The following is a 26,723-nucleotide window of genomic DNA, read 5'->3' on the forward strand; positions in this document are numbered from 1 at the left end:
GGACAGGACATTTGCTGACCTTGAGCGGGGAGATATGGGAGTGGGACACGTAGCCATGCACATTTTCAATCTCCGAGAGGTTCTTCTCCGACACGTGCACCAGCTCAGGGGCGCGCACCTCGTTGGTCAGCCGCGGGAACCCGTGCTCAGGTGGAGAGTCCTCATCTTGATAGCGATACTGCTTTAGAAAGGAGGAAGAGGAAGGAGAGGAGGAAAAGCGGTGGAAGGACAAAAGGAGAACAGAGGAAAAGAATAAAGAAACCATCAGAATTACGATAAATAATAGATTGACATACATTTAAATTCCACTGTGAACCATGCTACTTGTAGAGAAATGTTACAAAGTCACATAATACATTGACTAGGCTACATGTACATATAGCCCAATTCTGTGGCCCAATGAAGTGAATGATGAGGCATCCTCTGTGATTGTTAATTCTACCCATGAAGTTCATATGGCACTGCTTCACCACTACTAAACCGTTGTGAAATGAGAGTGAAAGCTGTGTTCCAATGGGGATCTCGGGGACAGAAGGTAAGGGGGGTCTGCCAGTGAGCATGAATCTGCGACAGCCTATGTAAGTGTGAACATGTGGACTGAAACATGGTAGCCTAATTCTAATTGGAACGGAAAGTGGGAAAGTTGCACTTCTTTTCACAGTGCCTTTTTTGTGAAATAACTAGCACCGGGATTCAATCAAAGGCGTGTTGTTGACAGATGCATTGCATTTCAATACAATTTCCCTCACCCTTTCGGAGATGGCATTCACGGTAAAGCTGAGGAAGGCAGCTCGAGCATGAATGACCTTTAAAAGTCAAGTGCAGTGCACCTGCTGACAACTCGCCTTGGATTGAATCCTGGCTCAGGTGAACATTGCTACAGTTGGTAACAATGACAAGAGGAAACGAATGAAGGAGTGTCTTGATGAACTGATTCTCTGAACTTGCCTTGGAATACAGTATGCTACCATATCGTTCTTATGGCAAAACAAGACAAAATATTTAAGTGCTTTTGAATGGGGTATGGTAGTAGATGCCAGGTGCACTGGTTTGTGGCAAGAACTGCAACGCTGCTGGATTTTTCACGCTTAACAGTTTCCCGTGTGTATCAAGAATGGTCCAACACCCAAAGGACATACAGTCAACTTGACACAACCGTGGGAAGCATTGTAGTCAACATGGGCCAGCATCCCTGTGAAACGCTTTCGACATCTTGTAGAGTCCATGCCCCAACGAACTGCGGCTGTCCTGAGGGAAAACCTGCAACTCTATACTAGGGAAGTGTTCCTAATGTTTGGTATACTCAGTGTATATGCCCACATAGCTCTAAAATGTTCAAACCAACTCGAAACAATATCGAATAAATATATTTCCATCAAGCTAATACTGTACGTCCCTTATAATCATCAAGCATACTGTATACTGTCCCTAATGTCAACCTATTTGATCCTGATGGAGTGATAAGGGACAATATTCCCAAGGCCTGAGTGCCTTATGATATGATATGAAAGCAGTGAAGTCATCTCTGTGTACAGCACAAGAGTGGCGAGTGGCATGGATGGGTGCCCTGCCTGAAGCATGGGGAGAAGGATGGCATGAAGATGGGGCCCGAGGGACAGTGTGAAGGCCCCTCTCTCACCCAGGGAGTGCTCATCAAGGCGGGGTTCATGCATGCCGGGGGCGGGCCAGTGTGTGGGGACCCCTGCACGGCTGCCGGCCTGTTCTGTGGACAAGAGAGAGCATTCTAGCTTTGACCACAAGGGGGAAACCCTTAACATGATATCTGCACAACAATACAAAATGTCTTCCCTGCATCTCCATTCTATATGTGGTACAGGCATGGCTCAGCTGGTAAGATCGTGATGCCGCCAATGCCAAGCATCCTTGGTTACAATTCCACATACACATACTATTGCTTTGGATAAAAGCTTCTAGCAAGTGGCATAAACTGCAAAAGATTATCTTATGGCCACAGAAATTATTTGAATTCCAAAATTATGTGCAATTATCATAACATACCACTGAATCAATTTTACCATCAAAATGAACTTTGTTGTATCAGAGGACCTCTTTCCCAAGGGAGAGCTGGGTCGTATATATCACGTGTCTAAGAGTAGGCGTGCTGATCTCGGAGAATGTTTGCCTCATAATGAATCAGATCATTATGGACAGGAAGGACCTGATCCTAGCTCTTCTACTCTGAGACAGATGATACATACGGGCCCCTGTATACTTCAGCTGATGATATCTTTCAATCTCTAAGTTGAGAGGACTTGAAATTGTACTGTGTCTCAAGTTAAACAACACATTTGTCCAACTCAGGAATGCATGTAAACTCAGTAAAACATGTTATTCAAACGGAAAAAGGAAACAGTAAGTAAGAGCACTGAGATGCCGACACACACACACACACACACACACACACACACACACACACACACAGGAGAGGGGTGCATGTGGGGAGCCGAGTGCAGTGCCCTGTGACAACATGGCCACTCCAGATGAACAAAGAGAGCAGATAAAGGAGGCAAATCATTTCACATACTAATTTTCAGAAGGAATTAAAAGTAGTGTGGGTTGCTTTTCCATGACCAGAAGAAAATCAGTTGTGCTTTACATTCCAGTGCCCTTAATACAGTGTAATTATTCCTGTAATTACAACAAAACAAATATTGTAATTACTTATTATTACACTGTACTTCGGGGTTACTTAGGGTTATGGCTAAAGAAAAGGTTAGTGTTTAATAAGTAGTTACAGTACTTCTTATACTGTAATGCCATGAGTAGTTACACAGTAATAATGGCTCTGTAATGTAAAGAGTTACTCAGAAATCTCATTAGCTTTAAATGTATTCTGTGATTCTTTGTCAAATTCTTTTTCTGTTTGGGTATAATTGCATTTCATTCCATCCCCCTGCAGAGCTACCCTGAGTATACAAAACATTAAGAACACCTGCTCTTTCCATGACATAGACTGACCAGGTGAATCCAGCTGAAAGCTATGATCCCTTATTGATGTAATTTGTTAAATCCACTTCAATCAGTGTCGATGAAGGAGAGGAGACAGGTTAAAAGAATATTTTTAAGCCCTGAGACAAGTGAGACATGGATTGCGTATGGGTGCCATTCAGAGGGTGATTGCGCAAGACAAAAAATGTAAGTGCCTTTGAACAGGGTATGGTAATATTAGGACGTTCTTAATGTTTGGTATAATCAGGGTATACCGATGCAGTGATATGCTAATGTGTGGTAGACCCATAAGCAGGCACAGTTTACTTGAAGTTGTTTAGATACTGTATGATGGATATAGCACATATACTACCACCAGGATTGTAATGTCTTTGTATTACAAGTAACCACTACACTTTGCAACAGTAACTACTTTAAACAAGTATTTGGCGAGTTGTGAGGCTACGATCTGCAGCTGAGTACTGTAACTAACAACATTTTGGTTACCAGAGTAGTTCTGGAATAACTACATTGCATTAGAGTGAGGTAATGTAAATTGTTACCCATTAAGACTGACTTTTTATAGTGGCCTACATGTTCAGGCTGCCAGAACCTCTCAAAATCATTGAGGCATCATCCAGAAAGAGCAGAGCTTAGCTAAGCTTTTTCTCCCTTTGAACATGAGTCATCTTGAGCCACCATTGACAACAGTGAGTGTGTGTGCATACAAAAAGATGCTTGCCAAACTCAATGCATGTAGAGCATGGTGGTATAGTGAAAAGTTGTCTTTATTCAAAGCATCGGAAATGAATACATAGTTAACAGATAGTTCACTCCAAAATTATATTTTAGTATGTTCATTAGTCCACTGTTAATTTGGGCTAGTTTTAGAGTTTGTTAGAGTTTTTAGTTAGGGCTGTCAGAGTTAATCAGTTAACTCAAGTCAACTTTTGTAATTTTTCCTGCACACTTTCAATTGTGATTAATTGCATTGTCTGAAAACATTCAAAATACACCGAAAACATCACAAAATACATAATCTATAGAGCTAAAAACAACAATGTGATGTTAAAACAAGTTGAAATTGGTAAAAGAAAGGATAGGATTCAACCACCTCGGTAGCTTGCTAGCAAACATAAAACCGAAACATTGATGCGATTTAGACCAGACTGTATGCTGGAAAAACACTTGGTTTGTTCATTTTGATTAAAACGAAACCGCTATTAATTAACATAGCACTACTATTATTAACATTAACATAGCACTATTAACACTATTAACATAGCACTAGGTGCACCCATGACCAGCTCGGAAACCAGATTGCATAGTGCAGAAGGTACGGTGGGATTCCAAATGGTTGGTGATCTGTTTATTAACTTGGCTTTCGAAGATTTTAGTAAGGCAGGGCAGGATGGATATAGGTCTATAAAAGTTTGGGTCTAGATTGTCTCCCCCTTTGAAGAGGGGCATGTCCGCGTCAGCTTTCCAATCTTTGGGCATCTCAGACGATACGGAAGAGTGGTTGAACAGGCTATTAATAGGGGTTGCAACAATTTCGGCAGATCATTTTAGAAAGAGAGGGTCCAGATTGTTTAGCCCAGCTAATTTGTTGGGATCCAGATTTTGCAGTTCTTTCAGAACATCAGCTGTCTGGATTTAGGTGAAGGAGAAGCGGGGTGAGGGGTTTGTGCCAGTTGCTGCAGGGTGGGCTGAGATGTGGGCCAGGGTAGGGGTAGCCAGGTGGAAAGCATGGCCAGCCGTGGAAAAATGCTTATTAAAATTATCGATTATCGTAGATTTATCGGTGGTGACAGTGTTTCCTATCCTCAGTGCAGTGGGCAGCTGGGAGGAGGTGCTCTTATTCTCCATGGACTTTACAGTGTCCCAAAACTTTTTGGAATTAGTGCTACAGGAAGCAAATTTCTGTTTGAAAAAGCTATCCTTAGCTTTCTTAACTGACTGAGTATAATGGTTCCCTGAAAAGTTGCATATCGCGGGGGCTATTCGATGCTAATGCAGAACGCCACAGGATGATTTTGTGCTGGTCAAGGGCAGTCAAGTCTGGGGTGAACCAAGGGCTATATCTGTTTTTAGTTCTACATTTTTTGAATGAGGCATGCTTATTTAAGATGGAGAGGAAACCACTTTAGTTCATTTTCTTGGTTGTTGGTGCATTGGGGGGTTCTTGGGGGTGGGGAATGGAATTAATTGTATTTTTTATTTTTATTTTTTTCTGTGGGAGGGGTCTCGAATGGTTGAGGGACAGCTATTGGGGAACTGTGGTGGGATCTTGGAGGATTCAGGTTAATGTTTTTGGACTGGTGGGAGATCTGTCGAGGTGCCCTTGAGTAGGGCATTGACCCTGGATACTTCTGTGTGTCACTCTGAATGGGAGTCTGTTGGGTGACTGGTGTGGTGTAGTTGTTGAGTGTCTTCACTGCAAGTATATTGTATGTTTCGGATATTCAATTTAAAAAATATTTTTAAAAAGAAAAGAAAAAAAGTGTGATTTATCAATTTTGCTAACTGTTACTTGCTAACTGTAAATCTTAAATTACAGCTCAATTAGAGCAAATTCTGAATTATCCATTAATCGTGATTAACCACAGCAAAACCTGTAATTAACTGGGTTACATGTTTTATTGTTTGACAGCCCTACTGCTAATACAATCCAAAACAATTGTACACTTCAGCAGTCCCACTTTCAACATAGAGCAAAAACGTCATGTATTAATAACTATAGCTACATTAATAGGCATGTGGCAGTATCTATAGTGTACGGCACGATTGGTATTAAGAGGTCATAGTGAAAAAGCTTATGTAAGCAAGCACAAGATCAAAGACCAGGGCCATATCTACAAGGGAACAACCAGAACCCAGCTGACTTGAAAGCTGTTTAAAAATGACTAGAAGGCCAGTGACCTACAAGAGGAGTACTGGCACATACTACCACCTAGGCATTTTTCAGTTATACTGTGGTTGCAGAAACATTGTAACATTATATATGTCATTAAAAAAACTAAATGCAACAGTGACCTTTTTGTCTGAAATGATTAACCTTTGGTTGCATGAAAAACACATTGGATAGGGTGTGGGTGGGATTGGGTGATTGTGAAGAAATTGTATTGGGATTCCTATTGACTCTACAAATCATACACTGTAACAGATGTATTTAGGTTAGTGTATGTTTCTCGTCAGTCCATATGGTCAAATGTTTTATTTTTATTTTGCACAAATACTGTACAAGCCTCATAGTTATCCTAATAGAAGCTCTAAGTTGCTTCCTGGAAAGTCTCATGATGATGCAAAACCAAACAGATGCACCCAAAAACGAGACTAAACACAATATATCTTGAAAACTCAAAAGGTAAGAATACACTGTAAAAAATAGTTTTTGAGTAAAATGCCCTTTTAAGATGGCTTTTTAATCACATTCAGTACAGAGTACAATCTAACATTATAGCATATTGGTTATAGCCAACAGACAACGAACACACAAAATACAACAACCATTGATAGAACGTCAAATCTGAAACTTTGACCCCAGGGCATGGACTCGTTCCATATTGTCACCCCAGTTATAGCACTTAGACACGTAGCACGGTTAGCTGGAGGGTGAAGTTTCCCCTATGTACAGATCTAGGATCAGCTTCCCCTTCACCGATCCTAACCTTAACCATTAGTGGGGGCGAATGCAACACTGACCCAAGATCAGCGTCTAGGGGCGTCTTCACCCTAATCCGCATGGTTTAGCCCACAGACGTATACTATAACGCTGAGTGACTACTGCTCGAGGGGTGAGAGAGAGACTCAGCTGACAGCTGGTTAAACTGTGAGAAAATGTCTTCTTGCTTTGTAAAATGAGGAATACAAGACTGAATACATAATGAGGTTCTCTGGGGAAAATATGAGCCTATTTATACACGCAAGGTTTCAACTGTAACTCATTACACAGCACAGCCTGCAGACAGCCTGCACAGCCTCTAGACAGCTTGCACAGGCTTGAGACAGCCTGCACAGCCTCTAGACAGCCTGCACAGCCTCTACGCAGCCTGCACAGCCTCTACGCAGCCTGCACAGCCTCTAGACAGCCTGCACAGCCTCTAGAGAGCCTGTACATCCTACTCTAGGCAGACCAAGTTTTGCGCTCCTCAGCTAATTAAAAGGCAATTGTTACCGGCATGCAAACTTAATGGCCATGAAGCCCAGGAATATAAGGAGATGTAGAGACTTTCATAAGGCAGGGGAAGTGAGTGCAGAATGGAGCCAGCTACCAGTTAATCTGACCTCAGTGAGACAGAGAGAGGGGTGGGGGGTATTGTACTACGATGATGACGTTGTAGGACATGAGTGTACAGTATGTCAATGTATGTGGGAAGTCAATAAATGGCATCTTTGGAAAGGCTACCACAGCTGCTCAGCAGGCCTAGCAAAGTTCGAGAGCTGCACGACAGAACAATGTCCCAGAAAGAACAGTGTTTCTCCATTCCTTGATGGCCATTGTGTGAGGGAGTTGTATTAGTGAAAAACCCAACTGGGCCACTTTCAACTCCAAGACTGCAGATAACTCATACAAACCAATAGGTTTTTTGGGGATAGTAGAAATTAACTTTCTGTTCCTAACACATATTTGTGGTGTGTGTACAGACAGATATATATTGCCGGCCACAGTGATGCAACGGCCTGATGCAAATTTGACATCGAGGGTCAGTTCAACAAGAAACTTACTGTTCTACTGAACATTTAACATTGAAATACACACATACTACCTTTGCAAGATGAAATACTGTTGATTGGGTAATGAAGTTAAACAGGCAGAAGTGTATCACAGGCATAAACCCAGTTTTAAATTGGATTTCTATGATGTTACTCTACAATTATATCATACAAAAAGTCAAACAGGTTTCCTGTGCCGTGTTATTAGGTCCTTTGAATATCGAGACAGAATGTTCAGAGAAAACTAATGTTCAGGGAAAACGTTGAGGGATAGCGTCAAAGTGATCTGTGAAACTATTGGGACCAGTGATGATATTACAGCTTCACCTGCTACTGAGAAGAACTGTCAAGTACTAAACCTACTAACACAATCCTATGACAAGGTAGGGATATGTAGTTCACTATGTAGGGAATAGGGTGCCATTTTGGGACTTATCCCTACCTTGTCATAGGATTATGTTAGTAGGTTTAGTACTGTTCACTATGTAGGGAATAGGGTGCCATTTGGGACACAAAAATCATGTTCTCCCAAGTGGTGCAGCGGTCTAAGGCACTGCATCTCAGTACAAGAGGTGGCACTACAGTCCCTGGTTCGATTCCAGGCTGTATCACATCTGGCTGTGATTGGGAGTTCCATAGGGCGGTGCACAATTGGCCCAGCATTTCTGCTGTAAGGAAGAATTTGTTCTTAACTGACTTGCCTAGTTAAATAAAGGTTACATGACATATGATCTCTCCCTGAAAGGGGTCAAGGGAGACAACATTTCTGAATTAATCAAACAAATGTGCCAGTACTGTATGATGACTCTTTACTCAAATGCACTACATTATGCAGAGGTTTAATGATGTGCTGTAGAGTTGACTGATGAGCTGTGCGCTGCTCATGTACAGAGACACGCTGAGGGTCAGAAAGGCTCAGCTCGTGGAAACGTGATGAGACGAGAATGTGAGGTGAGCGGATTTGTTTGGAATCTCCTCGTGGTTGCGTGCACTGAACTCTTTTCTGTGGCTTTAAATACAAACTCATCACTCTGCCAGGCCTAATTTCTGTTCTCCAAGACGAGAAGGGTGGGAGGAAGGGAGGAATAGCTGAGTTAGGAAAAAGAGGGAAAGCACCTGCCTCGAGAGTTCTACTTTCATTACTGTTATTATTACATTTCTGACTTACTTTATTTCTGGTGATAAATGTATTAGAAAAGGAAGGCGTGACCTTCTCCCTTCTCAAAATATAATGACTGTAAATCCATTTAAAACTGTGTGACGTTTCAGTCATAGACCTTCATCAGACAGATCATTTTTAGATACAACCATGTCCTTCTGCACTTGGTACTTTCCAGTTTCTTCCAGAACCCCAACAATCCTGTCTGCCACCATTGTATTCTGTACAAATACTAATTTAGCAGCCTGATATGTGTTGTAAACTTAACTCTGTAGATGTCCATGAGAAGAAGAAGCAATTGTTTAACCAGAGTTTCAACAAACCCTAGTGAAATCTATTCCACTCACTGCGATCACTAGTTGCAGTATTCAGAACTCCTTGGATAATGTGTCTTTCAATCTATGTAGAATGTTATTTTGCTCATTGTGTATGTCTTAGCCTGGGGAGAATGTAGCCCTACACATGTGTGTGCAATTATCATATACTGTAGCAAACTTGAGTTCATAAGCATAATTTCTTTGTGATTGAGAGGAGCTCGATATAGATTATAGATGCTGAATCCAATTCTCCCTCAGTTTAGTTTTAAACCAAACCCACTACAAGGCAAAGCACCTGAATAACTGTTAAATCAATGTTTGACCTTTGCATGACAATTTAATATCCCAAGCGACAACCAATGGATTTGCCAAAACCCTGTCCCTCTATGCTGCTATTGCTCAGAGTTTTTTGGAGTGTGTGTCATAAATATTTGATTTGTTACCTGTCCAAGAGCCATTGTCTTGCAAATAGCAATACAGTGAACGTGAAATTTCAAAGATACTCCACATGCTTCAATTTGGGTGTTATTTAACCGTTCTACTAAGCTATATGGAATTGTTTTAAGAAGGTCAAATCAATGATCATTTAACTATTTAAGACCCCTTAAAGTATATAGAGTACCAGTCAAAGGTTTGGACACACCTACTCAATCCAGGGTTTTTCTATTTTCTACATTGTAGAATAATAGTGTCGACATCAAAACTATGAATTGGCACATATGGAATCATGTAGTAACCAATAAAGGGTTATACAAATCAAAATATTTTACATTTGAGGTTCTTCAAAGTAGTCACCCTTTGCCTTAATGACAGCTTTGCACACTCTTGGCATTCTCTCAACCAGCTTCATGAGGTAGTCACCTGGAATGCATTTCAATTAACAGGTGTGATTTGTTAAAGGTTATTTTGTGAAATTTCTTTCCTTCTTAATGTGTTTGAGCTAATCAGTTTTGTTGTGACAAGGTAGGGGGGTATACAGAAGATAGCCCTATTTGGTTAAATACCAAGTCCATACTATGGCATGAACAGCTCAAAGAGAAACAACAGTCCATTGTTACTTTTAGACATGAAGTTCAGTCAATCAGGAAAATAATATTCAAGTACAGTCGCAAAAACCATCATGCGCTATGATGAAACTGGCTCTCATGAGGACCACCACAGGAAAGGAAGACCCAGAGTTACCTCTGCTGTAGAGGATAAGTTCATAAGAGTTACCAGCCTCAGAAATTGCATCCCAAATAAATCCTTCACAGAGTTCAAGTAACAGACAGATCAGGCCTTCATGGTCCAATTGCTGCAAAGAAACCACGACTAAAGGACACCAATAAGATGAAGAGACTTACTTGGGCCAAGAAACACAAGCAATGGACATTAGACAGGTGTAAATTTGTCCTTTGGTTGAAGGAGTCCATGTTTTAGATTTTTGGTTCCAACCGCTGTGTCTTTGTGAGATGCAGAGTAGGTGAACGGATGATCTCCACGTGTGGTTTCCACCGTGAAGCATGGAGTGTGATGGTGTGGTGGTGGTTTGCTGTTGACCCTGTCAGTGATTTATTTAGAATTCAAGGCACACTTAATCAGCATGGCTACCACAGCATTCTGCAGCGATACGCCATCCCATCTGGTTTGCAATTAGTGGAACTATCATTTGTTTTTCAACAGGACAATGACCCAACATACCTCCAGGCTGTGTAAGGGCTATTTGACCAAGAAGGAGAGTGATGGAGTGCTGATCTCATCTGCATCAGATGACCTGGCCTCTATAATGCCAATGGGGAAGGCTTGGGCGAGTTGCTGTGGGGGGTGCAGTGCTGTGGACTGGGGTAGGGGTAGCCAGGTGGAAAGCATGGCCAGCTGTAGAAAAATGCTTATTGAAATTCTCAATTATAGTGGTGATAGTGTTTCCTATCTTCAGTGCAGTTGGCAGCTGGGAGGAGGTGTTCTTATTCTCTATGGACTTTACAGTGTCCCAGAACTTTTTGGAGTTTGTGTTGCAGGAAGCAAATTTCTGCTTGAAAAAGCTAGCCTTGGCTTTTATAACTGCCTGTGTATATTGGTTTCTAGTTTCCCTGAAAAGTTGCATATCACGGGGGCTGTTCGATGCTAATTTATTTACCTTCATTTAACTAGGCAAGTCAGTTAAGAACAAATTCTTATTTTCAAGGACGGCCTAGGAACAGTGGGTTAACTGCCTGTTCAGGGGCAGAACGACAGATTTCTACCTTGTCATCTCGGGGATTTGAACTTGCAACCTTTCGGTTACTAGTCCAATGCTCTAGCCACCAGGGTAGCAGAACGCCATAGGATGTTTTTGTGTTGGTTAAGGGCAGTCAGGTCTGGAGAGAACCAAGGGCGGCAGGGTAGCCTAGTGGTTAGAGCGTTGGACTAGTAACTGGAAGGTTGTGAGTTCAAACCCCTGAGCTGACAAGGTAGAAATCTGTCGTTCTGCCCCTGAACAGGCAGTTAACCCACTGTGAGAGACTTGTTTTTAGAAAGGTGGATTTTTAAAAGTAGAAGTTCAAATTGTTTGGGTACAGACGTGGATAGTAGGACAGAACTCTGCAGGCTATCTTTGCAGTAGATTGCAACACCGGCACCTTTGGCCGTTCTATCTTGTCTGAAAATGTTGTAGTTAGGGATGAAATTTCTGATTTTTTTGGTGGTCTTCCTAAGCCATGATTCAGACACGGCTAGAACATCCGGGTTGGCAGAGTGTGCTAAAGCAGTGAATAAAACCAACTTAGGGAGGAGGCGTCTAATGTTAACATGGATGAAACCAAGGCTATTACGGTTACAGAAGTCATCAAAAGAGAGCGCCTGGGGAATAGGAGTGGAGCTAGGTACTGCAGGGCCTGGATTCACCTCTACATCACCAGAGGAACAGAGGAGGAGTAGGATAAGGGTACGGCTAAAAGCTATGAGAATTGGTCGTCTAGAACGTCTGGAACAGAGATTAAAAGGAGGTTTCTGGGAGAGATAAAATAGCTTCAAGGTATAATGACAAAGGTATGGTAGGATGTGAATACAGTGGAGGTAAACCTAGGTATTGAGTGATGATGAGAGAGATATTGTCTCTAGAAACATCATTGAAACCAGGTGATGTCATCGCATGTGTAGGTGGTGGAACTGAAAGGTTGGATAAGGTATAGTGAGCAGGGCTAGAGGCTCTACAGTGATATAAGCCAATAAACACTCACCAGAACAGCAATGGACAAGGAATATTGACATTAATGAGAGGCATGCTTAGTCGAGTGATCATAAGGGTCCAGTGAGTAGTGAGGTTGGTTGGGGTCATGGCGATTCAGACAGCTAGCCGGGCATCGGTAGCAAGCTAGCATAGGATGGAGGTCTGTTTTTAGCCACCTCGTGCGTTTCCGTCGGTAGATTAGTGGGGTTAGTGTGGTAGAGGGGATCAATCCAATTGGTAAAATAGATATAGTTATAGTGACCCAAGAAAAATTGTCCGATAGACCTATTCAGATAGCAGCCGATAAGACAGCTAACGATTAGCGGGCCGCAGATGGGCGTTCAGGTAACGTCGCGACGGAGGGTTCAGTTGGATATAACTCCCTAGGACAGATAACATCGGTAGTCCCGTAGTGAAGGCCCGGCGGGGCTCCGCATTGGCAGTAAAACGGGTCCGGATAGGTGATTGTAGCCCAGGAGTGGCTGATGGAAGCCTTCAGCTGGCAAGCTCAGGAATAATTTATGTTTGCTCTGGGATCGACGTAAGCCAATAGTCACACGGATAGCAGCTAGCTAGCTGCGAGATCCAGGTGTAAAAGTCCAGAGCTTGCAGTTGAAATCCGGGGATATGGAGAGAAAAATAGGCCCGGTATGTTCTGGTCTGAGTCGCGTTGTACAAAACTGGCGATAGATTTTTGAGCTAAAGGATAGCTGATGACCACAAACTGTGGTTAGCTGAATACTAATGTCAGCCAGTAAATTGACTAGCTTCTGGCTAGCTTCTGGTTAGCTTCTGGTTAGCTTCTGGCTAGTTTCTGGCTAGCTTTTATTGGGGATTTCAGATTTGAGGTAAATCATGCTTTTTTTAAATTGGTGAGGCGGGTTGCAAGAGAGTGTTTTGAAGTTGAGTTTTTGGAAAATAAAATATGTAAAAGATACGTGAAGAAAGGTGTAAATATATATATATATATACGGGACACGACAAGACAAGGACAAAGGACGTCTGACTGCTATGCCATCTTGTCTCACGGTAGTAAGCTGGTGGTTGAAGATATCCCTCTAGTGGTGTGGGGCCTGTGCTTTGGCAAAGTAGGTGGGGTTATATCCTACCTGGTTGGCCCTTTCCGGGGGTATTGTCGGACAGGGCCACAGTGTCTCCTGACCCCTCCTGTCTCAGCCTCCAGTATTTATGCTGCAATAGTTTATAGTTTATAGTTTGTCGGGGGGCTAGGGTCAGTCTGTTATATCTGGAGTATTTCTCCTGTCTTATCCGGTGTCCTGTGTGAATTTAAGTATGCTCCCTCTAATTCTCTCTCTCTCTTTCTCTATCTCATGGAGGACCTGAGCGCTGGGACCATGCCCCAGAACTCCCTGGCATGATGACTCCTTGCTGTCCCCAGTCCACCTGATTGTGCTGCTTCTCCAGTTTCAACTGTTCTGCCTGCGGCTATGGAACCCTGACCTGTTCACCGGACGTGCTACCTTGTCCCGGACCTGCTGTTTTTCACTCTCTCTCTCTAGCACACCTGCTGTCTCTAACTCTGAATGATCGGCTATGAAAAGCCAACTGACATTTACTCCTGCTGACCTGCTGCACCCTCTACAACCACTGTGATTATTATTATCTGACCCTGCTGGTCATCTATGAACGTTTGAACATCTTGGCCATGTGCTGTTATAATCTCCACCCGGCACAGCCAGGAGAGGACTGGCCACCCCTCAGAGCCTGGTTCCTCTCTAAGTTTTTCCTACGTTCTGGTCATTCTAGAGAGTTGTTCCTAGCCATCGTGCTTCTCCATCTACATTGCTTGCTGTTTGGGGTTTTAGGCTGGGTTTCTGTATAGCACTTTGTGACATCGGCTGATGTAAAACGGGCTTTATAAATACATTTGATTGATTGATTGATGGATTGATTGATTGGTACTACCCCACCTAATTGCATATGCGTACCTGATACATTTTCATTGGCTCATAAGAGGCTCATGAGATGTCAACAGGCTTAGCCCGAATTCCGTGTTAGGTAGAGCGAACTTCAAGGTACCATTCTTTTCGTCTTGATCGGGAGAATCCAAAGACATGTATTTCGTCACTGTAAGACTTGACATCAGTCCCCCCAGACATCTTTAAAAGCTAAAATACAATAACAATTTCAATAAATATGCATGTGTCTGATTTGGACACAAGGATTCCAGAGTCATGCCTCTGTAACAGGGAGCAAAAGACTAGGAATTCTGCATCTATTACTATAGTATATGATTAGACCGCTTCAATTTGTCAGGATTTGTTTCAGAATTGTAAAAAATAAAAAAACATGAGAAATGTGAAAGAAAATGTGTAAAACCACCTTGAAAACAACACCGTGAAAACATAATGAAATAGGACGCCCTCTACAAATTTGGATTCCTATACATTCTACTTTCTACATTCTACTCCAACTCCAAAAAGTTCTGGGACACTGTGAAGTCCATGGAGAACAAGAGCACCTCCTCCCAGCTGCCCACTGCACTGAGGCTAGGTAACACGGTCACCACCGATAAATCCATGATTATCGAAAACTTCAATAAGCATTTCTCAACGGCTGGCCATGCCTTCCGCCTGGCTACTCCAACCTCGGCCAACAGCTCCTCCCCCGGCAGCTCCTCGCCCAAGCCTCTCCAAGTTCTCCTTTACCCAAATCCAGATAGCAGATGTTCTGAAAGAGCTGCAAAACCTGGACCCGTACAAATCAGCTGGGCTTGACAATCTGGACCCCTATTTCTGAAACTATCCGCCGCCATTGTCGCAACCCCTATTACCAGCCTGTTCAACCTCTCTTTCATATCATCTGAGATCCCCAAGGATTGAAAGCTGCCGCAGTCATCCCCCTCTTCAAAGGGGGAGACACCCTGGACCCAAACTGTTACAGACCTATATCCATCCTGCCCTGCCTATCTAAGGTCTTCGAAAGCCAAGTCAACAAACAGGTCACTGACCATCTCGAATCCCACCGTACCTTCTCCGCTGTGCAATCTGGCTTCCGAGCCGGTCACGGGTGCACCTCAGCCACACTCAAGGTACTAAACGATATCATAACCGCCATCGATAAAAGACAGTACTGTGCAGCCGTCTTCATCGACCTTGCCAAGGCTTTCGACTCTGTCAATCACCATATTCTCATCGGCAGACTCAGTAGCCTCGGTTTTTCGGATGACTGCCTTGCCTGGTTCACCAATTACTTTGCAGACAGAGTTCAGTGTGTCAAATCGGAGGGCATGCTGTCCGGTCCTCTGGCAGTCTCTATGGGGGTACCACAGGGTTCAATTCTCGGGCCGACTCTTTTCTCTGTGTATATCAATGATGTTGCTCTTGCTGCGGGTGATTCCCTGATCCACCTCTACGCAGATGACACCATTCTATATACTTTCGGCCCGTCATTGGACACTGTGCTATCTAACCTCCAAACAAGCTTCAATGCCATACAACACTCCTTCCGTGGCCTCCAACTGCTCTTAAACGCTAGTAAAACCAAATGCATGCTTTTCAACCGATCGCTGCCTGCACCCGCATGCCCGACTAGCATCACCACCCTGGATGGTTCCGACCTTGAATATGTGGACATCTATAAGTACCTAGGTGTCTGGCTAGACTGCAAACTCTCCTTCCAGACTCATATCAAACATCTCCAATCAAAAATCAAATCAAGAGTCGGCTTTCTATTCCGCAACAAAGCCTCCTTCACTCACGCCGCCAAGCTTACCCTAGTAAAACTGACTATCCTACCAATCCTCGACTTCGGCGATGTCATCTACAAAATGGCTTCCAACACTCTACTCAGCAAACTGGATGCAGTATATCACAGTGCCATCCATTTTGTCACTAAAGCACCTTATACCACCCACCACTGCGACTTGTATGCTCTAGTCGGCTGGCCCTCGCTACATATTCGTCGCCAGACCCACTGGCTCCAGGTCATCTACAAGTCCATGCTAGGTAAAGCTCCGCCTTATCTCAGTTCACTGGTCACGATGGCAACACCCATCCGTAGCACGCGCTCCAGCAGGTGTATCTCACTGATCATCCCTAAAGCCAACACCTCATTTGGCCGCCTTTCGTTCCAGTACTCTGCTGCCTGTGACTGGAACGAATTGCAAAAATCGCTGAAGTTGGAGACTTTTATCTCCCTCACCAACTTCAAACATCAGCTATCTGAGCAGCTAACCAATCGCTGCAGCTGTACATAGTCTATTGGTAAATAACCCACCCATTTTCACCTACCTCATCCCCATACTGTTTTTATTTACTTTTCTGCTCTTTTGCACACCAATATCTCTACCTGTACATGACCATCTGATCATTTATCACTCCGGTGTTAATCTGCAAAATTGTAACTATTCGTCTACCTCCTCATGCCTTTTGCACACATTGTATATAGACTCCCCCTTTGTTTTCTACTGTGTTATTGACTTGTTAATTTGTTTATTCCATGTGTAACTCTGTGTTGTCTGCTCACACTGCTATGCTTTATCTTGGCCAGGTCGCAGTTGTAAATGAGAACTTGTTCTCAACTAGCCTACCTGGTTAAATAAAGGTGAAATAAAAAAATTAAAAAAATAAAACTTTACTACATTACTAAAAGCAATGAGTGTAACGATTGTCCTCTTCTTCTGACGAGGAGTAAGAGAGGTCGGACCAATGTGCAGCATGGTAAGTGTCCATTTTAATATAAAAAACTGAACACTACAAAAATACAAAATAACGTGAATGAACAAACGAAAATCGAAACAGTCCCGTATGGTACAAACACAGACACAGGAAACAATCACCCACCACTCAAAAGTGAAACCAGGCTACCTAAGTATGGTTCTCAATCAGGGACAACGAATGACAGCTGCCTCTGATTGAGAACCATACCAGGCCAAACACAGAAATCCCAAATCATAGAAAAAGGAACATAGACAACCCACCCAACTCACGCCCTGACCATACTAAAACAAAGACATAACAAAAGAACTAAGGTCAGAACGTGACAATGAGAAGCTAAAACGAGTCCTCATTGGGTGACGTAAGGCCAAAGTACTGTTCTATCTACAAACACATTATAGCAAGTGCACCTACTGTATCTAGGCACAAACCCAGTCCCTTTGACACAGCCTAGGCAGTAATGGATAGCGAAATGAGGAGGAGGAGGCTTTTTTCTGCATGCATGATTCACTATGCATAGGATCTGAATCGCCTTATTAACGTGATCCACACAGCTGACGGAGCCACACAAAGCTCTCAGGCTTGAACTGACGTGTTCTGAGCGATGTTCTTCCAAGAGATGAAAACGAATAGAGAGTAGAGCAACACGTGACATCACTATGCCTTGGAAAGGAGTAACCGTGACCTTTCCACTGACGTTGACGAGGAGCGACAGTAAGATGTGAAAATGGTGTTTAGTTATGCATATGCCTAAGATCTGGCTTCATTAAGTCCCGGGCAATATTAATATGGGCTTACATATTAATATTACATACAGTATTCATTCCCCTTGGCGTTTTTCCTATTTTGTTGCATTACAACCTGTAATTTAAATAGATTTTTATTTGGATTTCTTGTAATGAACATACAAAAAATTGTCCAAATTGGTGAAGTGAAAAAAAAAAAAAAACTTGTTTCAAAAAATTCTAAAAAGTAAAAAACGGAAAAGTGGTGCGTGTATATGTATTCACAAATTCCCTAAATAAGATCTGGTGCAACCAATTACCTTCAGAAGTCACATAATTAGTTAACTAAAGTCCACCTGTGTGCAATATAAATGTCCCATGTTCTGTCACATGATCTCAGTGTATATACACCTGTTCTGAAAGGACCCAGAGTCTGCAACACCAAGCAAGGGGCACCATGAAGACCAAAGAGCTCTCCAAACAGGTCAGGGACAAAGTTGTGTAGAAATACAGATCAGTGGGTTATAACAAAATATCTGAAACTTTGAACATCCCACGGAGCACCATTAAATCCATTATAAAAAAGAAAGAATATGGCACCACAACAAACCTACCAAGAGAGGGCCGCCCACCAAAACTCACGGACCAGGCAAGGAGGGCATTAATCAGAGAGACAACAAAGAGATCAAAGATAACCCTGAAGGAGCTGCAAAGCTCCACAGCGGAGATTGGAGTATCTGTCCATAGGGCCACTTTAAAACCGTACACTCCACAGAGCTGGGCTTTACGGAAGAGTAGCCAGAAAAAAAGCCATTGCTTAAAGAACAAAATAAGCAAACATGTTTGGTGTTCCAAAAAGGCACATGGGAAACTGTAGGAGACAGTGAAGCATGGTGGTGGAAGCGTCATGCTGTGGGGGATGTTTTTCATCGGCAGGGACTGGGAAACTGGTCAGAATTGAAGGAATGATGGATGGCGCTAAATACAGAGAAATTCTTGAGGGAAACCTGTTTCAGTCTTCCAGAGATTTGAGACTGGGACGGAGGTTCATCTTCCAGCAGGACAATGACCCTAAGCATACTGTTAAAGCAACACTCAAGTGGTTTAAGGGGAAATATTTACATGTCTTGTAATGGCCTAGTCAAAGCCCAGAACTCAATCCAATTGAGAATCTGTGGTATGACTTCAATTGCTGTACACCAGCGGAACCCATACAACTTGAAGGAGCTGGAGCAGTTTTGCCTTGAAGAATGGGCAAAAATCCCAGTGTGTAGATGTGCCAAGCTTATAGAGACATACCCCAAGAGACTTGCAGCTGTAATTGCTGCAAAAGGTGGCTCCACAAAGTATTGACTTTGGGGGGGGGTGAATAGTTATGCAAGTTTTCAGATTTTTTTGTCTTGTTTCTTGTTTGTTTCACAATAAAAATATTTTGCATTTTCAAAGTGGTAGGCATGTTGTGTAAATCAAATTATATAACCCCCCCCCAAAATAATTTAAATTCCAGGTTGTAAAGCAACAAAATAGGAAAAATGTCAAGGGGGTGAATACTTTTGCAAGACACTGTATGTATTTAATGCTGATACTGGGAAAATATGCAATCATCACAGCTCTAATGCAAAGGTCTCTTGGCTTTCGCATCCCATGAAATTCAAAATCATAATTTACACAATACACTCCTTTTCTGACAATTCCATCTAGTTACATAAAAACCATAGAATAACACAACCAGAACCCCACGCAGCAACATCAATTGTACTTCAACTAACAGGGCTCAACAGTCACAGTGGTCAGCCGCCTACCTTACACAACCAGAGCCCTCCAAATCAACATCAACTGCGCTTCAATGAGAAACGAGGCACTCAACAGTCAACAGCATTCAGCCGCCTACCTTGCATCCGAACATCAACGACAAAGTGTTGTTGGTGCATGTAACTTTGCAATGACAGAGCATGGGCTTGCAGTCAGGGCTTTTGACAATGGGAGACATTCCTTTAGAGGTTCAACGGGGTTGTAGCTTTAGCTCCAAGGCAGTAGATATGACGAGGAGATGTTCAGAAGAGGAGAGTGCACGTGCAGCTTAAAAAAACTGCTTTACCTCTGCCTGAGCGCGAGACTATACCCTGCACACTCGCACACATAAATTCTCCCGCTTTCGCTCTCCCTCTCACACACTTTTTGTCTCTCTCACTCACCCTCATGCACACATACAGTATACACACACACTCTCTCACTCACACACACACACACACACACACACACACACACACACACACACACACACACACACACACACACACACACACACACACACACACACACACACACACACACACACACACACCCAGAGCCATGACATGCCCAGCGCTTCTCTCTTTTATACTCTCCTCCCTTTCCTCTTCATACACCTTTCTCTCTGTAAAGCTGCTTCTCCTCTCTCTCTTATCCACACCCTCACCCTGGAGCCGCAATCTCTTATTCCCTTATCTGAGAGAACTTCTACTCTTTTGGAATAACCTTGGTTTTCTATCGGTCTGCAAACATTTACGATATGATACGAAACAATACAATATCATTTATTGTGATACGATGGATGCGATATGAAACGTTGTCTACTTTCATGAAAAAAAAAGTGTGAGCCCAGTGGAATACTTAAGCAATAAGGCCCGAGGGGATGTGGTACATAGCCAATATACCACGGCTATGGGTTGTTCTTGAGCATGACGCAACGCGGAGCTTGCTTTGTAATTGTGGGGTATTGTGTGTAGATTGATGAGAAAAAAACAACAATTTAATCCATTTTAGAATAAGGCTGTAACATAACAAAATGTAGAAACGGTCAAGGGGTCTGAATACTTTCCGAATGCACTGTACATACATGCATACATTTTCGTATGGGTGGCCCCAGCAGGAATCAAACCAAGAATCCTGGCATTGCAAGTGCCATGTTTATATTTGTATTTATTAGGGAGCCCCATGTTACCCACTGAGCCACACAGGACCTCATCCAATACTCTGGACCTGGTGCTAGAGAGCTGCTTTTGACTGGTATAACAGCATTGCCAATTATGGAGCATCAGCAGTTAATCAAAAATACTATATTTACTCATTATATACACAGTATCCAACCAAAATGCCCCTCAGGCGTGTGCGTGTGTGTGTATGCGTGCCTCAGACAGGCTGCATAATGTAGGCTCCCACAGTGCAGGTTGAGCAGATACAAACCTTATTTCTTCCTTGTATCAAATACATTTCTTAATGGCAATTAGACAATAACCAGAATCAAGAAGCTCTGATTTACACATCGAACTGATGTGTGTGGCATCCATGCATTTTTATACAGCAGCAAGACTCTACATAATGTAATGTCATATCATGGGCAGTGTCAATATTAGGACAGCCTCAGCAGGACTTTAATTAATATCTAACATTTCCATTTATGATATCAAATTTGCGTGGAAAACTAACAATAACACTGTCACAGTTAACATACCACAGGAGCCAGATGAGTCTCCATAGGGTAGTACAGATAGGATCCACTGCTGTTTGCTGTGCAGTAAAGCGAGAGGCTGCATTACTCTCTAGTTCTAATTAGGCCTGGGGGTAGGTGGTGGAGAAGGCTGTCTGTCAGTAGGGGGTTGCACTGAATATATCAGTCTCAGTCTCTCTCTCTCAGTCTCTCTTCTGTCTCTCCTTCTCAGTCTCTCTGCTTCTCCCTCTCCTCTCTCTCTCTCCTCTCCCCTCTCTCTCGCTTTTACTTACTGTAATGCTAATGAGATAATAAAAAATACTTGAGGTGACACCCAAATGACAACCTATTCCCTGTATATTGCATTTCTTTTGACTAGAGCCCTATGGGTCCTGGTCAAAAATAGGGCACTGTGTAGGAAAGCAGGTGCCATTCAGGACGCAGCCTTAGAAATATTACCTTTAAATATTAACCCTCTGAAGTTTACATACACCTTAGCCAAATACATTTAAACTTTCACAATTCCTGACATTTAATCCTAGTTAACATTCCCGGTCAGTTAGGATCCCCACTTTATTTTAAGAATGTGAAATGTCAGAATAATAGTAGAGATAATGATTTATTTCATTTTTTATTTCTTTCATCACATTCCCAGTGGGTCAGAAGTTTACATACACTCAATTATTATTTGGTATCATTGCCTTTAAACTGTTTAACTTGGGTCAAACGTTTCGGGTAGACTTCCACAAGCTTCCCACAATAAGTTGGGTGAATTTTGGCCCATTCCTCCTGACAGAGCTGGTGTAACGGAGTCAGTTTTGTAAGCCTCCTTGCTCGCACATGCTTTTTCAGTTCTTACCACAAATTGTCTATGGGATTGAGGTCAGGGCTTTGTGATGGCCACTCCAATCCCTTGACTTTGTTGTCCTTAAGCCATTTTGCCACAACTTTGGAAGTATGCTTGGGGTCATTGTCCATTTGGAAGACCCATTTGTGACCAAGCTTTAAATTCCTGACTGACTGATGTCTTGAGATGTTGCTTCCCGTCCCTCCTGCAGCAAAGCACCACCACAACATGATGCTGCCACCCCCGTGCTTCACGGTTGGAATGGTGTTCTTCGGCTTCCAAGCCTCCCCCTTTTTCCTCCAAACATAACGATGGTCATTATGGCCAAACAGTTCTATTTTTGCTTCATCAGACCAGAGGACATTTCTCTAAAAAGTACGATCTTTGTCCCCATGTGCAGGTGCAAACCGTAGTCTGGCTTTTTTAATGGAGGTTTTGGAGCAGTGGCTTCTTCCTTGCTGAGCTGCCTCTCAGGTTATGTCGATACAGGACTCGTTTTACTGTGGATATAGATATTTCTGTACTTGTTTCCTCCAGAATCTTCACAAGGTCCTTCGCTGTTGTTCTGAGATTGATTTGCACTTTTCGCAACAAAGTACGTTCATCTCTAGGAGACAGAACGCGTCTCCTTCCTGAGGGGTATGACAGTTGCGTGGTCCCATGGTGTTTATACTTGCGTACTATTGTTTGTACAGATGAATGTGGTACCTTCAGGCATTTGAAAATTGCTCCCAAGGACAAACCAGAGGTATACAATGTTTAATTCTGAGGTCTTGGCTGATTTCTTTTGATTTTCCCATGATGTCAAGCAAAGAGGCACTGAGTTTGAAGGTAGGCCTTGAAATACATCCACAGGTACACCTCTAATTGACTCAAATGATGTCAATTAGCCTATCAGAAGCTTCTAAAGCCATGACATAATTTTCTGGAATTCCCCAAGCTGTTTAAAGGCACAGTCAACTTAGTGTATGTAAACTTCTGACCCACTAGAATTGTGATACAGTGAATGATAAGTGAAATAATCTGTCTGTAAACAATTGTTGGAAAAATGACTTGTGTCATGAACAAAGTAGATGTCCTAACCGACTTGCCAAAACTATAGTCTGTTAACAAGAAATGTGTGGTGGTTGAAAAACGAGTTTTAATGACTCCAACCTAAGTGTATGTAAACTTCTGTCTCGGATGTTCCTCCTTGTCGAGTCTATAACAGAATGCTAGATGTGCTTGTCCACCAATAAAGTGATGTATACGTTCAGAGCTAATAGCTGAAATGCAGTATACGTAATAGGTTACATGCCTATAGTTTGACATAAACAACTAAAATGACCAAATTAACAAGTCTTGCACACTAATTTAAGCAAACATAATTTGCCTAATACATGTGTTTAAACAAGTGTACAGAATGAATGAGAATAAAAAAGGACTACCTTATCTTGGTCTTTTTCCCAAAAGACTCAAAACTGATCTGTTTTTTATCATAATATCCCTACAGTATGTTCCTGTCTCTCTCCCTCTTTCTTTCTCTGTAACTCAGTAAACATGTGGCCCTCACTTCTGTGAGTGTAAACAAAAAAAGAACCATTAGGTGGTGCAACAAGACCTAGTTTTTGTTTGTGCTGGGACAAAAGGTTTGTGTTGGATAAAGGTCTGGGCTGAAGCAACTCACTTTTACTTGTGTAATTACAGTGCCCCTATATAACCAATGACTGCATTCACAATAAAAAAAATGTGATTAAAATATCAGTGTGATGATATGAAACAAAGCCACTTAATTGAATGCATTCGAGCAGGTAAATTTACCCTGTTTAGCTTTGAAGATTACAACCTAAAGGAAGAGACATTTGAGGGAGACGTGTGTCTTTGTCTCACACAGCATATGGTGAGTGCTGAAATAACTGGTAAAATAGCAAATACGTAGCGAGAAATTACTGATAACTTAGGATGGAAGATTGCAATTGGGGCTGAGACAGACTCCATTCAAGTCTCTAGACATAACATTTTTATAAAGTTGAGTGATACACCCAGGGCCCTAGGCTAACCTTCTTCGAGAAAGACTTGCTGTCAAGGTGAAATTCCTGGCTGGAATAATTACATGATTAATAATAATGAACAAAAGATGAATTCCTGATATTGTCCTTTGGTAGATTACTCAGAATAATATCCTATTTATTGAAACCTACAACTTTCGGTGATGAGTTATGCTAATCCCATTCTACACTATGATTCACTGTGTCCAATAAGGCTGAGAATATACCAGTATCGCAATATATATATTTTTTAACATGAAGCAGAAAACACCTTGGTCCTTTAAAAACTGCTGTATTGTCAAATATTGTGTCCTTTAGCTTGAAAAATAAATAAATGTGACTCTGGATGACAACATAATGTTTGTTTCCAACATTAGGGCTGTTTTCATAAAGAAATCCAATTCGCTTTGTGTTTTGTTTCCTTGCCACTACTAACGAGTATGCCGATACTGGTATTGTCCTGGCCTTAGTGTCCACACTGTTGTCTACACGTAATGCGTCCCAAATGTCACCCTGTTCCCTATATAATACACTATGGGGCATAGGGAATCTTATGGGATGCATGCATATGTACACACTTTCCCATTTGTCATGTTTGCGGCCTTAGGACTAACATTAATCAAACAGTGCTGGTTGAGCATGATGGATATTACGCAAACACACCAATTGTTAAGTAATGGGCACACACACACACACACTCACAAACCACTTAGTTTTTCTCAACCGAAAGTGTTTTTAAAATTGTGGTGAAATGTAACAAAAACAGCAGAACAACATAGACCTAAAGGCACAAATGCATTTACCGAACTCCTTTTGTAAATGTAAATATCATCCCTGAATACAAAATTCACTGTTAAATGTCTTGTATACAGAATATTTAATAACACACTGCTTTCATCAGTAGGAAATGGAGCCACTTTGCATTGATTCCTAAGAATACAGGAATACCGTTTTCATGTGGGGTGTACAAAGAAAAACATTGCAGGCTCCTGGGTACAAACCACCTGGAGGGCTGTAAAGTCCCTGTGGTTGACTTTGTACTATAGTGTTTCACGACACCAGGGAGAAATACCACTGTTAATCTCTTCTGTGTGCCTTGGCTGCCTGGGTTGGGCTGTCTTGTATGTGTGGAAGAGGAATACAGTGCATTCGGAAAGATTTCAGACCCCTTAACCTTTTCCACATTTTGTCGTGTTACAGAAATGTTCCAGATTGACTGACCTTCATGTCTTAAAGTAATGATGGACTGTAGTTTCATGGACTTGGACTTTTACCAAATCTTCTGTATACCAACCCTACCTTGTCACAACACAACTGATTGGCTCAAACACATTAAGAAATAAAGACATTTCACAAATTAAAGTTTAACAAGGCACACCTGTTAATATATGCATTCCAGGTGACTACCCCATGAAGCTGGTTGAAAAAATGCCAAGAGTGTGCAAATCTGTCATCAAGGCAAAGGGTGGCTACTTTGAAGAATCTAAATATATTTAGATTTGTTTAGTACTTTTTTGGTTACTACATGATTCCATATGTGTTCAAGAATTCAAGGCACACTTAACCAGCATGGCTATCACAGCATTCTGCAGCAATACGCTGCCCCATCTGGTTTGCGCTTAGAGGAACTATCATTTATTTTTCAATGGGACAATGACCGAAAACACACCTCCAGGCTGTGTAAGAGTTATTTGATCAAGAAGAAGAGTGATGGAGTGCTGCATCATAAAGGCCTGATTGGTGGAGTGATGCAGAGATGGTTGTGCTTCTGGAAGGTTTTCCCATCTCCACAGATCACCTCCCTGATCAAGGCCCTTCTCCCCCGATTGCTCAGTTTGGCTGGGCGGCCAGCTGTAGGAAGAGTCTTGGTGGTTCCAAACTTCTCCCATTTAAGAATGATGGAGGCCACTGTGTTCTTGGGGACCTTCAACTACTGCAGAAATGTTTTGGTACCCTTCCCCAGATCTGTGCCTCGACACAATCCTGTCTTAGAGCTCTGCAGATAATTCATTTGACCTCATGGCTTTGTTTTTGCTCTGACATGCACTGTCAACTGTGGGACCATATGTAAATAAGATATCTGGTTTTTATTTTGAATAAATTGACCAACATTTTGAAAATACTGTTTTCGCTTTGTCATTATGGGGTATTGTGTTTCGATTGATGAGGATTTTCTATTCATTTAGAATAATGCTGTAATGTAAAGGTTAAATAAAAATAATTTTAAAAATTGGAAAAGGGTAAGGGGTCTGAATACTTTCTGAATGCACTGTATATAATAAATGCCATTTGGCAAACACTTCTATGCAAAGCACCTTACAAAGTGGGATTCTATCCCATGTTCCTCATGTTGCAAGCACTATGCTCTACCGACTGAGCCACACAGGAACCCAGCATGCATGTTTGTCTGAAGACCTTTCTATACAGGCACAATGTCTACCTAGCAAGCCTTTGACAAAACCTGGGGAGTCTTTGTTTCCTCTGCTTATGGATCAGTGTTACAGTTACAATGCAAAACAGCTGAATCAGCTACATGATTAGAACAGACCTTGATGCTAAGGGAGATGGGCACCATGCAGGAAACAATAAGGAGTCAGTGAAAGACAAGTGCAGTACAAGTGGAGGAAAGGAGAGTGAAAGCCTCCGAT

The 26,723-nt window shown here is 42.2% G+C and overlaps 1 protein-coding gene across 16 annotated transcripts in view; it reads right to left on the minus strand.

Moving 5' to 3' along the window:
- LOC112228216 (disks large homolog 2) overlaps positions 1–26,723 on the minus strand; it is a 288,349-nt gene that overhangs the window by 161,355 nt on the left and 100,271 nt on the right. For 14 of the 16 annotated variants that reach the window (XR_006080421.1, XM_024393355.2, XM_024393358.2 and 11 more), the window contains 2 exons: positions 1,640–1,723; positions 20–181 (listed from right to left, as the gene is read on the minus strand). Coding sequence is in view for 15 of the 16 variants with exons in the window: in XM_024393355.2 (XP_024249123.1) it covers positions 20–181; positions 1,640–1,723 (246 nt within the window). In the remaining variant the exon portion in view is untranslated. The remainder of the gene's footprint in view (positions 1–19; positions 182–1,639; positions 1,724–26,723) is intronic. The other 2 variants (XM_024393353.2, XM_042309525.1) reach the window with 2 other exon arrangements.

Source organism: Oncorhynchus tshawytscha, linkage group LG30 (genome assembly GCF_018296145.1).
Source record: "Oncorhynchus tshawytscha isolate Ot180627B linkage group LG30, Otsh_v2.0, whole genome shotgun sequence".
NCBI classification, from domain to species: Eukaryota; Metazoa; Chordata; class Actinopteri; order Salmoniformes; family Salmonidae; genus Oncorhynchus; species Oncorhynchus tshawytscha.